We start from the raw sequence: 15,294 nt of genomic DNA on the forward strand, positions 1-15,294 counted from the left end.
TTTATTCTTCTTCGTATAGTTCAATTTTATCGGATGTCCTCGAAAGGGAGGATATTTTTATTCTATGTAAACCCTAAAAAAATCCTATAGTTTCCTTTAAACAATCACACGTTTGGTTATAGATGTTAGATACAACCAATGAAAAAAATGAAGAAAAGAAAAAGAAAAAGAAATATTTAGTTAAATGCATGAGTATAATTCTCATGCAACTTGCACTAAAATCTTAGCAATCGTATAATTATGGGAAAAAAATAGCAATAATTGATTATTTATATAAGATTAATTTTCTTGTGGAATATATATCCCCGTAAAAATTTCAACCCCCGTAACACGCTTTATGCAAATATAAACAAATCTTTTTTAGTCCCCTTTATGCATTTGAACCCATATACAAAATAAAATTTCCTCTCTAAAAGTTTAAACTTTTACATCGACATATTTCTAGATGAATGAAAATTATGTATTTGTAGCGAAGAGTCATTATATCATATAACTTATCTCTACAAAATTGTAAATAATTTTCTTTCTTGTATAATGAATTACAGTTTGTGGAGTACAGCAAAATGGTGTACCTTGATGCAGATATTCAAGTGTATGTTTGAGCCCTATTATTTCTCATTACATTAAATTAAATTTTTCTCTCTCCTACTTTTAACTACACAATCTTCAATAAAATAATATTACACGTAAATTAAAATTTTTTCAACCACTCATTTTAAAAACAAAACACTATTCATCTCATTATAATGTCAAATAATGACGTTCAAACACACCCGAAAACATTGACCATTTGTTGGACAACCCAGATGGCTATTTCTACGCTGCAACGGATTGCTTCTGTGAGAAGACATGGAGTCATTCAAAAAAATATTCAATTGGTACTGCCAGCGGTGCCCTAATAAGGTTACTTGGCCTGCTGAATTGGGTTCACCTCCTCCACTCTATTTCAATGCTGGAATGTTTGTGTTCGAGCCTAGCAAATTGACTTATGAAAATCTGCTTCAAACCCTCCAAATCACTCCTCCAACACCATTTGCTGAGCAGGTAATCAATTAATATCCGTGACGTTTACCTTTGAGTAAGAAGTTACTTAATATGAAGGTAGGTCCTGTCTTAATGCAATAGACAGGATTTCTTGAACATGTTCTTTGAAAAAGTCTACAAGCCCATCCCTCTGATAGACAACCTGGTTCTAGCAATGCTGTGTCAACACCCAGATATACAACCTGGTTCTAGCAATGCTGTGTCAACACCCAGAGAATGTTGAACTCGAACAAGTTAAAGTTGTTTACTACTGTGCTGCTGTAAGTATTTTCTTAATGTACTGTCTAAAAGTCAGTCCAGGCCGGCCCCAAGATTTTTGGGGCCTTAGGCAACTTAACATGGAGCCTTCTATATACACTTTATAATGCCGGACCTTAGGTAGCAACCTATGCTGCATACGGTCAGAGCCAATGTTAAAAATGGGCTGCCTCACAAATTTCTTTGGACCGTGGTTTTTTGTGAAAATAATTCAGGCCTAAAATTTGTTTATTAAATCGTGTTTTTGAAGAAACATGTTTCTACCTCTTTAAGGGTTGGGCTGTGCCGTATATGTGGCATAGCCCCAACCCTTGGATGGATCGATTACTTGGACGGATATTTACTTGGCTCTTGGTCGTCATTCCTGTTGAACAATTTAGTTTCTAGAATTCTCGTTTTACTCTCTTTCTCTCTCTGAGTGAGGTTTTCTTCGTGGTTTTCATTCTCTCTGTAAATCTGAAAAATCTTTGTGATTTAATCCTTTCATATTTGTAAAGAAAGGTTGAGTGTTCTGTGTGATCTTTTGAGAGAAAAGTTGTGTGAAAAAGAGGCAAAATAAAACGAAGAAATCTCTTATTTCTTCGAACATTTGTATGATTTCTTCGTGAAATTTAGTGAAATCTCGAGCATACTCTTGATTGAGGCTCAACAGGTGATTAGGCTCTTTGAGCTGAACATCCGGGCTCCTTTTGGAGTAAAATCATATTTGTTGTTATTTTCGTTTTTGTTTCTGATTATGCAATTTTGAGATTTGTAAAATAGTTTCTAAAATTATGAAATAATAATACTCTGGGACCAACAAGTAGTATCAGAGCTTGTTTTTCAAAATTTCTTTACGGTTTATCACTTGAAATGTGTCTCGACTTGCCTGATCTGCCAAGATCTAAAGTTCTTGTGGTTTTTTGTTCAAAGAAATTTTTTGAAAACTCTCGATCTGCGTCTGACCGGTTGTATTCTTCGTAAAAACTTGGTTATCTTGAAATAAATGGTCAGATCTGGCAAAATCTGATACTTACTATTCTTGTTGCTGAAACGTTTTGTTACAAAATTTCATAACTCGGTACTAACTCTTTTGATTTGCTGTTTCTGACATTGAGTTCAAGTAACTCGGTACAACTCGTACTGAGTTTGGCGAGTTGAGTCTACCCACCCTGAGTTCATACCGAGTCACTGACATACTGCTGAGTTCATACTAAGTCATCACAACTCGGAGAGTTCTTGTGCCTACCTTGACATTCTAATCACATTCCGGATAATTTTTGATTGGTATCTGTGTTCTGAAATTAAATATTTCAGAACGTGGTATTTTCTAATCCCACTCATACTCTGTTACTGTTACATTGATCATTTCTCGAACTAGTCATTAACGTCAGTAATCCTCCATTACTCTCATTTGTCCGAGATCTCCTGTGAGGATTAAGGAATCTGAGGGAGTAGTGGAACTAAGGATTATCACCCTTTAGGCTGTTAAATACGTAAATTATTTATCTCTGTCAACTGTAATTGGTTCTTTTCGTAGTTCTGCATGATAGATAGTCATATACATATTTCTGTGAGCTTGCCTGATTATCACAGTTTTGTTATCAAAAACCTGTTAATTGATATTGCACTACTCTGTGTGTTGTGTTGCTATGACTCTGTGAATAATCTGTCAATATGTCATCTTCTCATAAATTTGAAGTTGAAACTTGGACTGGTACTTCTGGCGCCAAAAAATGAGAGCCCTGTTGTTGCAACAGAGGTGTGCAGGTGCCCTGGATGGCACCTGGGCTACTGAAATCAGTGCCTATAAGAGACAAGAACTATCTGAGATTGCCTGGAGTACCATTTTTCTGCATCTATCTGACAGTGTCATTAGAAAGGTAAGAGAAACCACTATTGCTACAGGATTATGGACAAGGTTGGGAACCTTATATCTTACCAGAACCATGCCAAACAAGTGTTATCTCTTAAGATAGTTCTACAACTTTAAGTTTGATACTTCTAGTAGCCTAGAAGATAATATTGACAAATACAAAAAGTTAACTCAAGATTTGGCAAACTGTGATGAAGAGCTCTCTCAACAACAACAGGTTGTTGGCTAAATTCTCTAAGTGAGAAATATAGGGATATTAGAAATGCCCCTAAATATGGCAGAGATGACCTTACTGTTGATATAATAATCACTTCCTTAAGAATTAAAGAACTTGAACTACAAGTTGACTCCAGAAATTACAAAGGTGGTGAGGGGTTTCACATAATAGAAAAACCATTACGAGATAAAAAGATAAATTAGTGTAATTACATTTCTTCTAAGAAAGGAAAATTTGTGAATCAAAAATTTAAAGATAAAAATAAGTTTCAAGCGAAGAACAAGAATCAAGTTAGAAAATGCTATTACTGCGGAAAGATATGACATTTAATAAAAGACTGTTTTAAGAAAATTTCTAATATGAAGGGCAAGAACAATGCTGATGGCTTTGCAGCCATTGTCTGCAACCATGACCCTGAAATACAAGGGGTTGTTCTTGTTACTACAACCAGAAGGGATCCAAAATAATGGGTTCTCGATTCTGGTTGTACCTTTCACATGTGCCCCAGTGGAGATTGGTTCTCTGAATTTGTTGAACTTGATGGGGGGGGGGGAAGATCCAAATGAGAATTGACCTGAGTTGTCAAATTAAAGGAATAGGGAAACTGAAATTAATGTTGAGCAACAATTGTATTCTTGAACTGACAAATACTAGATATGTTCCTAAACTCAAAAGAAATCTAATCTCTTTGGGAGAATTAGATGATAACTATAACATAATGATCCACAAATGTCTTTTAAGACTAAACATTGATAACAGAAAAATCATCTCCTCTCCTAAGATAAATGGTATCTATACCATCTGTGCTGAACCTTTAGTAGGTCACAGTGCTACTGCATTAAACTCTTCCTTAACCAAATTCTTAATCTAGCATAGAAGGTTTGGCCACATTTCTGAAAATGGATTAATTTCTTTAAACAAACTTGGATGCTTTGGAAATGATAACATTGAAAAGTTAGATTTTTGTGAAGACTGTATAATTGGAAAACAAACAAAAATGCCTTTCAAAACTGGACTTCACAAATCGACCTCCATCTTAGATTATTTACATGCTGACCTTTGGGGACCAGCTACTGTAAATACTCTAAGTGGATATAGATTTTATCTACTAATAGTAGATGATTTTTCAAGAAAAATATGGACTTTTCTTTTAAGACAAAAATCTGATACTTTTCAAACTTTTAAACATTGGAAATTGATGACTGAAAATCAAACAAATAAGAAAATTAAAGCACTTAGAATAGATAATGGACTTGAGTTTTGTAATTCTGAATTTAATTCTTTCTGTAAAGAATTTGGAATCCAAAGACACAGAATTGTGACTTACACTCCTCAGCAAAATGGAGTTGCTGAAAGGATGAAGAGAACTCTATTGGAAAGAGTCAAGTGTATGCTTCACAGTTCTGGTCTTCCAAAACTGTTTTGGGGAGAAGCCCTAAAAAATGCAACTTATTTGATAAATAGAAGTCAATCTAGTGCTGTTGATTTCAACATTCCTAAAAAACTGTGGTCAGGAAAAATGCCAGATTATAGTAAACTTAAGGTGTTTGGTTGTGCTGCCTATTCACATCAAAATGAAGGAAAATTAGAACCTAGATCCTTAAAATGTGTTTTTCTGGGTTATGGGGAGGAGACTAAGGGTTATAGACTCTGGGTTAAAGAGCAACATGGTTACAAGGTTATATTGAGTAGGAATGTCATCTTCAATGAAAATATATTTCCCTGTAATAGCTCATCAACTCCTAAATCTGATGAACCTGCACTTGTGAGAGAAGCCTTTGTGGAAGATCAAACTAGAACTGATATAGATCGACATGATTTGATTGAGGTGGAGTCTACTCAATCTAATGATGAAAATAACCAAAATGATTCAGAATCTGAAACTGAATCTGTTAATCCTCCACTAGCAGATTATCAACTAACAAGAGACAGAGAAAGAAGGAACATAATACCTTCAACCAGATTCAAAAATGATGACTTTGTTACCTTATTTTCTATTTTAGACTCTTTCAATTCTGAACCCAATAATTTTGAAGATGCAATAAATTGTCTTGATTCTAAACTTTGGAAGGAAGCCATTAAAGAGGAAATGGATTCTTTAATAAAGAATAAAACATGGGTTCTTGTCATCAGACCTAATGATAAAAAGGTAGTTGACTGCAAATGGATTTTCAAAATTAAAGAAGGAGATTCGAAAACAGAAAATAAGAGATACAAGGCCAGATTTGTGGCAAAAGGCTTCACCCAAAAGGAAGGAGTGGATTATAATGAAAAAATTTCACTTGTTGCCAAGTATACCTCAATTAGAATTTTATTGGCTTTGACTGCCCACTTTGATTGGGAACTAGAACAACTTGACTTTAAAACAACCTTCCTTTATGGTGACCTTGATAAAGTCATATACATGAATCAACCTAAGGATTATGAAGTAAAATCATAAAACAGAGAAGGTTTGCTTGCTAATAAAAGTCTCTTTATGGGTTGAAACAAGTCCCCAGGCAGTGGTACATAAAGTTTAATTCTTATGTTCAAACTCTGGGTTTTGTGAAAAGTAGTTATGACTTCTGTTTATTTTTCAAAGGGTCAGGTGGACCCAAATCCATTTATCTGCTATTATATGTGGATGATATGCTACTTGCTTGTCATGATAAATCTAAAATTGAGTCTGTTAAGTCAAAATTGAAATCTGAATTTGAAATGAAAGATCTGGGTTCTGCTAGAAGAATTATTGGTATGGAAATAGAAAGAGATAGGTCTAGTTGCACTCAAATTTTAAAATAGTCCTCATATATACAGAAAATACTTGAGAGATTTTCTATGTTTGAGAGCAAATCTGTTTCTTCGCCTATTGGAAATCACTTTAAAATCTCCAGTGATCAATCACCTAAATCTAATGATGAAATAAAAAGAATGGAAAAGGTGCCCTATGCTAATGTTGTAGGATCTATCATGTATCTCATGGTTTGTACCAGACCTGACCTAGCTCATGGGATTAGCATTCTAAGTAGATTTATGGCAAATCCTGGAGAAACTCACTGATTAGTAATAAAGTGGATGTTTAGATACTTGAAAGACTCAATTAACCTAGGACTAAAATTTAAGAGAACAAATGAAGGTGTAATCTTAAAGGGTTATACAAATTCAGATTTTGCTGGGGATCTTGATAAAAGAAGATCTACATCCTCTTACATATTTACTTTGTGTAATAGCTGCATTAGTTGGAAATCTCAGTTGCAAAAATTGGTTGCATTTTCCTCTACTGAGGATGAGTATATAGCAGCATGTGATGCTGTAAAGGAAAGCATATGGTTAAGAGGATTACTAAATGAAATTGGTTTCGTAAATGAATCTGTTGCTATTCATACTGATAACCAAAGTGTCATTCATTTAAGTAAAAATCCAGTTTATCATGACAGAACAAAGCTTGTTGATATAAAATTCCATTTTGTAAGGAATATGGTTGAACAAGGTGTAATTAGTCTTGTTAAAATCCCTACAGAATTTAATCCTTCTAATTTAGGAACAAAAATCCTGACATTAAATAAATTTACGAATTGTTTGAAGATTCTGAGCATCACCTAAAATACTGATCAGGTGATTTTCAGAATTTCATTTGTTGAAAAATAAACTAACTTCAAATTTTTTTTTTACATGTTCTTAGAGCTAGTGAGGTCAAGTGAAGCTCGAGTCCACTTGGTGAAACAAAGAAATTGTTCATCAAGGTGGAGAATGTTAAAAATGGGCTGCCTGACAAATTTCTTTGGACTGTGGTTTTTTGCGAAAATAATTTAGGCCCAAAATTTGTTTATTAAATCATGTTTTTGAAGAAACGTGTTTCTGCCTCTTTAAGGGCTGGGATGTGCCGTACATGTGGCACAGCCCCAACCCTTGGATGGATCGATTACTTGGATGGATATTTACTTGGCTCTTGGTCTTCATTCCTATTGAACAGTTTAGTTTCTAGAATTCTCGTTTTACTCTCTTTCTCTCTCTGAGTGAGGTTTTCTTCGTGGTTTTCATTCTCTCTATAAATCTGAAAAATCTTTGTGATTTAATCCTTTCATATTTGTAAAGAAAGGTTGAGTGATCTATGAGATCTTTTGAGAGAAAAGTTGTGTGAAAAAAAGGCGAGATAAAACGAAGAAATATCTGATTTCTTCGAACATTTGTACGATTTCTTTGTGAAATTTAGTGGAATCTCGAGCATACTCTTGATTGAGGCTCAACGGGTGATTAGGCTCTTTAAGCTGAACATATAAAATAGTTTCTAAAATTACGAAATAATAATACTCTGGGACCAATGGCCAACCGTGGTCGAGTCCTACAAAACTAGTCGAATAATATATGACTAATTTGGTTAAAAATCCAATATTCAAGGATCAAAGCCATGGAGGTATACCGGGATGAAGTGAACATGCAGAGAGAAGATATTAAGATGCTAGGGAAGAAATGGTGGGATGTTTATGATGATTCTTCGCTAGATTTTAAGGCTGAAAACACTACAAAAGAAGGGACTATCTCAAAATCATCAATCTTGGCTTCTTTGCTTGAGCCTGCAGTTTCCTACATTCCTGCACCTTTTGCTGCTTAAAATAAGCGATTATATCTTCAAATTATAAGTTGGTTTGGACTCTTTTACTTATTTTGATTAGTTACTAATTATTTTGTTGGCTACTTGGCCTACTTTTTGGTGTATAACTAGAGAGTGCACACAGTTTGATATATCTATGTGCCTGGCAATATAGGAACAGTGTTGGCCCTGGCCCAAGGCTAAGGCAAGCAAGGCCTTGGGCCTCAGATTTTAAGGGGCCTCTGAGAAAAAAGAAAGTCCAAAACCTGCCCCAACCCAAAACCCCCAAATCCCTTTAAAAAAAAAAAATGTTGAGCAATGAGCACATAAGAAAGATTCAAAGAAACAACCGTCTTTTCCTCAAAGACTCCAACCGGCAACATCTTCACCAAAAAACCTGTCTGTTCTATTAAACCTTAACTAGAAATCTGATTTCTAAAGACTTTGAGGCGACACTGCCTATGGGAGAAAAACTCTAGGAAGTCAAATCGTACCATTGTAATTTTTTAAATTCTAAATGTCGTGTGTTGTTATTTTTCTTGTCTCTTGTATTAATTGTTGCAATTTTTCTGTTATAAATGTCTTCTTACATAGGAGAATGTTAAATATCTTCCAGGAATAAAGCTTGGAGAAAATGTTGTTGTAGACCCTGACCTTGAAAATGCAGGTATTTTTGCAAACATGAGCTGTGTTTATCTTGTGAGAATTGTCTTTTTAAATTTCATTTTTTTTTTATCTGAACTTGCTAGTTAATGTTGTTTGTTAACAATTTTTTAAAAAATTTTTTTTTTTATCTCCAGGCAGTCTAAAATTTCCTCCTTAATTTTCTTCTTCTATTTCGGTTTTGCATTTTACTACTGTTTGAAATCCTGCTGTTTTTATCTTGTGGGGTGTCTTAAATTTCAATTTCTTGATCTGGGTTATTTTCGTTTGAGAACATTGTGCCTCGAATTTCAATTTATTGATCAGAGATTTATTCTTTACATTTTTTCTTGTGGGGTTGTCTTAAATTTCAATTTTTGGATCTGGATTTTGTTCTTTAATGTTGTTTGAAAACATTTACTGCTATTGTGTCTATTATTTGCTTAATTTCCTATCATTCAACCCAAATCATGCCCCAAAAAGAACCTAATTACAAAATGATTCCTAAGTACAACCTAATTATGTTGAAGGGCCTCATATTAATTAGTCGTTTAGGGCCTCTAAATTCTCGGGACCGGCCCTGTATAGGAATGTGTAATTTTTCTTTTGCAATTAGTATGAAATCTATTTTATACTAGTTTTTAACAATGAATTCACCTATATATATATATATATATATATATGAGAGAGTAATTAAAAAATAACAAAATCCCTTTTTATCTTATATTTCATAATTCTCTTTCAACATTTATGACAATTAAAATCTCCTTTTGTTTTAAATTTTACAGATGCCTCCTTCGAGAAACAATAGATCATATTATTATGTGATTATAATAAGTAGTAATTATAAATATGTGATTAAAATTAAAATTTAATATTAATTGAATTTATAATTACTTATAAATTGACTTGTCAAATAGAGTCTAATTGTTATACATATCCAAACACAACCAAAAGTTAACCCCCAAAAACTCAAAAAAGTAGAAATTCAAAAAGATTGAGTTTCAATTAAAAAAGTAGGAAATTAGTAGTAGTGACAAAAATTGACCTCAATATTTACGGACCTGAGACCCCTCACCGGATCTCACATGGGATGGGGTCGAGATTTTTTTTTCCTTTTTTTTTTATTGCCTCGAGGCCAGCATGAATCCAACCCACGAGAGAGGTCTATAAGACTCCCGTGAAATAAAACCTTGTACACATGGTTTTATTCATATTCCAATGAGCAAAGTTAAAGTTAACTATTGTGTGTCAAACCATCTTGGACAAAAATAAAAATAGAAATAAATGCTAAAGAAATTAAGGAAATAATTATAATTTAAAGAAATTTATTTATCACTCAAAAGGGGTTTACATTTCTTGTTATTCCACCATTTAAGTTGGTGAAAAATCCCATTAATCCCGTCCGGTAAGGTAAATAGGACCTCCGGTGACCCTCTTCTTTGGCTTTACTTTTCAAGTACACTTCATGAGCTGAAAACGACGCCGTTTTACTCTTCTTGCTGTTCTTCACCTTCCCGTTGACTTTTGCCGAAGACGGCGGCGGAGTATTGCTATTGTTCAAGAAAACAAACGCATCCCTCCCATCACTGTTACTTCTCCCCATGGAGTCCTTGAACCGCCATGTCTTGGAGAACCCAGTTGAGTTACTCTTCGTGCACACCTCCCGTGCCGGCGACGGCGCCGACGCCTCCACCTCCACCACTTTGATGTCGTCATTTCCAGACGAGGATGACTTTTCCCCATCTTTCTTCTCAATAAAAACCTTCTTCACTGCGGGCCGCACAGGCAAATTCTCATACAAAATCTTCGAATCTTGATTGAAAAATGGAAAAATAGGCTTGATTTGACCATTAATGAAAGCATCTTCCGCTGCTATTGGTGATATATTAACTCCTTCAGACATAAAAGTAAACTCGTCTTCGTCTGAATATGAGCTAAGCTTCATCTTACTGTAAAAATCTTGACTCATCTCAGTAAATTCTTCACAATACACTGAATCTCGAACTGGGTTTTGCTTTTCTTCAAGATTTATGTCCGGGATGAACGAGGGTCGTTGGTCGGGTGTGAGAATTTATTAAGTTGTTGAACTGTAAACAAGAAACATTAATGTTGGTGTACGTGCTAGCATTAAAAAACGTGTTAATAATAATTGATTTGTCGCGGTTGTTGAATTGAATTGGGCAGAAGAAAACAAGAAAAGAAAACGAAAGTGGGACGATGTGGCTGCGTTTCTGCTGAGAAAGTTGCAAAGTAATAAACTTTTTTGACTTGTAGAGAGAGGACATAATTTTTTTTTTATCCTCTCTAATTAGTACTAAGTTACTAACCCACGTGTAAAATAATTTTCTTGAGTGTTAGTGCTAAATGAAATGGTCGGATTTGATGATAAGATCGATACTAAAATAGATAAGATTTTTAGTTTTCTTGTATTATTTTGATATTGTTCGTTTATTTTTATATGCTTAGCAATTTTTTATTTTAAAAAAATAAGGTGGTCTTTTTAGGTTAACTTGGTACTTTTCTGATTGATTTGATGTGAAAGTTGCAGAAAAAGATGAATCTAGACTAACCATTGCCAATGAAGTAGGGGTGCAACGATTGAAGATTCTAGAGAGAGTTAGTGCATCTTTGGTTTGGATTAAAATTGAATATTAATTTAAATTAAAGTCAAACAATCAATATTAATTACATCTTTTACAGGTTTTTCAACTTTTTAATCACATATTTTAAAAACTTATATCACACAATCTATTAAAAAATCTAATCTTAATCCCTACCAACCATCATCTTAATATGATTGCTTAACCCATTGATGGGAAATGCCCTCTTTATATGGGTGAAGAGAGTTGGGATTGTTCACCAACTTTCTGCGATTGAGCATGGGTAAGTGAGGCCACTGAATGATCCTATGGAGATTTTGATTGGACGAGGACAGTTTGCAGTGTTATCATAGCTAACTACTCTATACTAGGTTATTTCTCGAAAGGTTCTCATTTATGGATTTGGGAGGTTTTCCCTTCAATTTGGGGACACTTTCTAGTCAAGGTAATGATCATTTTAGCTCAGTTTTTACCTTAATAAGCAAGCTCAATGTTACCTAAATGTTAAAGTAGACACACTTTTACTTTCGACCTAGTTTTTACGAGATCAAAAGATTGGTGACATCGACATCGATGCTCAATTGTTTCAAACTTACAATATGTTTGGTTGGTGACTAGAGTGGCTGTCCTCCTTTTGTTGAAGTATCATTCTTACGGGTGTGAGTGTTTTCTCTCACCATATTTTTGGTGTAATAGCATACATGTCGTTCGGCTCATTAGGTGTCTGGCCAAATCGGGTGGATTATGCTTTTTATACAATTGTTTTATTTTCTCAATTGTGCTTTCAATAAATCTATTATTCTTATATTTGATTTTTTTTACTATTATAATTAATAGGTATATAAATTGTGTCAAGGTAGATGAAAGCGATTATGCTTTGATGATGGCACATGCCCGTAACTACAAATTTCGATGAATTTTCAGATCTTTAATTTTTAATATTAGAAATTTGATTACTTGTTGAGAAAAATCACACTGATGTGTTAATTAAACAAATTGAACGATTATAAAAGTAGTATGTTTTAACAATAAATCTTATCTAAAGTATGCAGATAACTTAAAAAATTAAATTATAAACAAATTTATGATCGTAACATCTTGAGTGCGTGTTTGTTTGTGATTCAGAGATTTCTTGCGAGTGATGTTTGGCTTTCATTGAACAAAATAAAATAATAAGAACAGATATTGACATCTTACCGCGTAGTTGAGGAATGCGAGATTTTTTTTATTTTTTTTTAAATTAATATTTGATGTGACATCTTGGATTTTTTTTTTATTTTGTCATTTTTTTTTTCACAATCTTAAATCGTGTTTAACAAGAAAAATCTCTATAATAGTTGACTTGACATATTCTAATGAGTCATCTATTAAATAATTAAATGAAGAGGACTTTTAATTCTATATAGAGGAAATTGATTGTTAAGTAGATCACAAGGCAAAATTTCATCAAAGGTTCGTTTAATTGCAAAAACGGAATTTGAGTGAAAAGAAAACGAATTTTAGGGAATTGAATTGTCGAGAACTTATTTTAATGGAAATTTTCAATTAAATGTATTTGATTGATATAATTTTCACATGAAAAAATGTTAAGATTTTGGATCTTTTGATGTTTATTTGACTTTCTTTTTCATGAAAATTGTCAGTTAAAGGGATAGAGTATGCTACAATTGTAAATAGAATTTGTTTCCATTGAAAGGAAAAAAAAAAGAAAAAAAAATTGGAAATTGATTTCCCACCTAAACACCAATTCAAGGAAAGGGGTCACATGGGGGGCGAGGGGAAATAAATTTCAGGGAAAATGCTTGCAATCAAACAATTGAAAATGTGAAAAATAATTCCCCCATCAAATAAGCCCTAAATTTTTTATTCTTTTTCAAACACTCATTTCAAAATAGTTGATTTGAAATTAAATGAACAAGGGCTTTTAGTTCTATAATAGTTGACTTGACATATTCTCCCGTTTGGCCTCATTAAATTAAATTTCATTTTTCTCTTTTATATTTTTAATCACACAATCTTCCATAAAATAATATTTCTCGTAAACCAAAAGCTTTTCCTTCTTTTAAAACCACTCATTTAAAGGAAAAAAAATACAATTCCACCCATTTTAATTTGAAAAAATAGGGGCCAAACGGAAGCTAACAAGAAAATAAACTAAAATTCCATCTATTGCGAGCTTGAGATGATCTTATATTGTATATCAAATATATATTGTAAGACTAAGTTCAATTATAGACAAGTTATCGTATTTTGGATAACAGTTAAAATTATTTTTCTTAGTTTGGTGTAAAGAAGAGAAAATTAATTATTATTTTGAAATATTTCTATTAATGAAAGGAAAAAATATTTGGATTTAGGGCACAACAAATCGTTGGATCTCTTTAATCGTATTTTATATATTAACACAAAGGTATTATTAAAATTAAATATTGGATATACTATTTTTGTATGATCCCGTATAAATCTTTATATTCAATTCGATTAAACTATTATACAATCAAATTAGATTAATAGGATTTGAGACTAGGTAAATGGTAAGTAGGCCTTGAAACAGTAATATATAAGACACATAAGTATATTATTAAGAATTATTCTTCAGGTACATTTTTTTATTAGATTTTATATATTGGGACAACTGTCTTTCTATGATTTGCTGCTGTCAAAAACGATTTTTGTCAGCAGCCAAATCCTGTGAGACAGCTGTTTTCCTGTATAAAATCTATACTTGCAACATTTCTCTATTATTAAAGTTAAATATTGGATTTACGATATCTATGTGATCTTATATAAATCCTGAACTAGTATATTTATATTCATTTCGATTAAACTATTGTATAATAAAATTAGGGTAATATATTTAAGACTGGGTAAAAGATAAGGCGTTGATAATTTAAGGTCTTCTGTATAGACTATACCAATCTATTTACACGAGTAGCCTAATACTATATGATTTTTCCAGCTGAATATGATCTGTAAATCTAATTTTAAATAGATTATTGTAATTTGGTTGATTATTTAAATCTCAAAATTAAATCGAGTTTCTTAGTTTGGTGCGAAGATGAGAAATTTGGCAGAAAATAAATTTTTAATCTAGAGTTCATTTTTAATTATAATTTAAAAGCATAATTTAATTAAAACTTATTGGCTCACACGAATACAACCTGGCACGATCTGGCACGTGTTGGGCTTGCGTTTTTTTCCTTGCCCTGATAACTGAATACACATTTGGGAAAAAATCATATCTACCCAACAAAATTATATCATTTTATAAAATACTACATACTATTTTATATACATAATACACTATTTACCATATAAAATATAACTGATAATACTGTTGTTTCTAGAGTTTGACGTTTCTCCTTCGAAACCAATCCGACAGAATCACCTGAATGTAAAGAAATGATCAACAGGATCCAAAAAGTAATTCGAGCCCACCGACTTTACGATATTTCCTTAAAACGAATTTGCTGCCTTCAATGGTGATAAAGGCGTCCAGCAATCGTTTCCCAGGATAGAACGAATTTTTGTCTCCTACGGAAGCAGCACTGCAATCTGCAGGAGTTCCAACGAACTCAACGAAATGTGTTTTATTTCGAGACAATATCAGAACGAGAGAGAGGGAATGAGATTCAAAGCACAGAAAGTTTGCAATGAAAATGGTGTAAATTTTTTGGTAGAGAAGCAGGCTATTTATAGACTTGTTCGTGGCCATTCGAACAGTCATCACCTTTCACACAAATCTCAAAAATTCGAATAGACATGCTGTTTTAAGGGTCGCGTAAGTCGGTTAACAATCGACTGTTTGGTCGATAAACAGACGGCTATTAAAAGAAAAAAAACACCCGGACTAAGCTAAAATTTAAATTTCATAATGTACCCAAGAATTTGATTATTTACAAGTTGATCCAAAATTTTAAATAAATTTTGTCCAAAAAGTTAATATAGTGCAAAAGTCCACCCGACTCGAACCGAACTCGGACACGGGCAGGGCACATGCTCATACCGTGTCGAGCCGGCCGGTCGGACGGACGGCGACGACGGCACGCGCGTGTGGGTTTATGACCGAACCCAATAGGATATAAGTTTTTCCCCTTCCAAAGAC

General features: G+C 33.2%; 1 protein-coding gene and 1 pseudogene across 1 annotated transcript; one reads left to right on the top strand and one right to left on the bottom strand.

The window, feature by feature from the left end:
- Positions 1-545: 545 nt before the first annotated feature.
- LOC111398405 lies at positions 546-7,965 on the top strand (annotated as a pseudogene).
- A 1,960-nt stretch (positions 7,966-9,925) lies between these two features.
- Positions 9,926-10,558, bottom strand: LOC111407750. Its single transcript, XM_023037414.1, has one exon. It carries the CDS (start codon positions 10,556-10,558, stop codon positions 9,926-9,928), a length of 633 nt encoding a protein of 210 aa, XP_022893182.1.
- Positions 10,559-15,294: the final 4,736 nt, after the last annotated feature.

The sequence above is a fragment of the Olea europaea genome, chromosome 1, assembly GCF_002742605.1.
Source record: "Olea europaea var. sylvestris chromosome 1, O_europaea_v1, whole genome shotgun sequence".
Lineage (NCBI taxonomy): Eukaryota > Viridiplantae > Streptophyta > Magnoliopsida > Lamiales > Oleaceae > Olea > Olea europaea.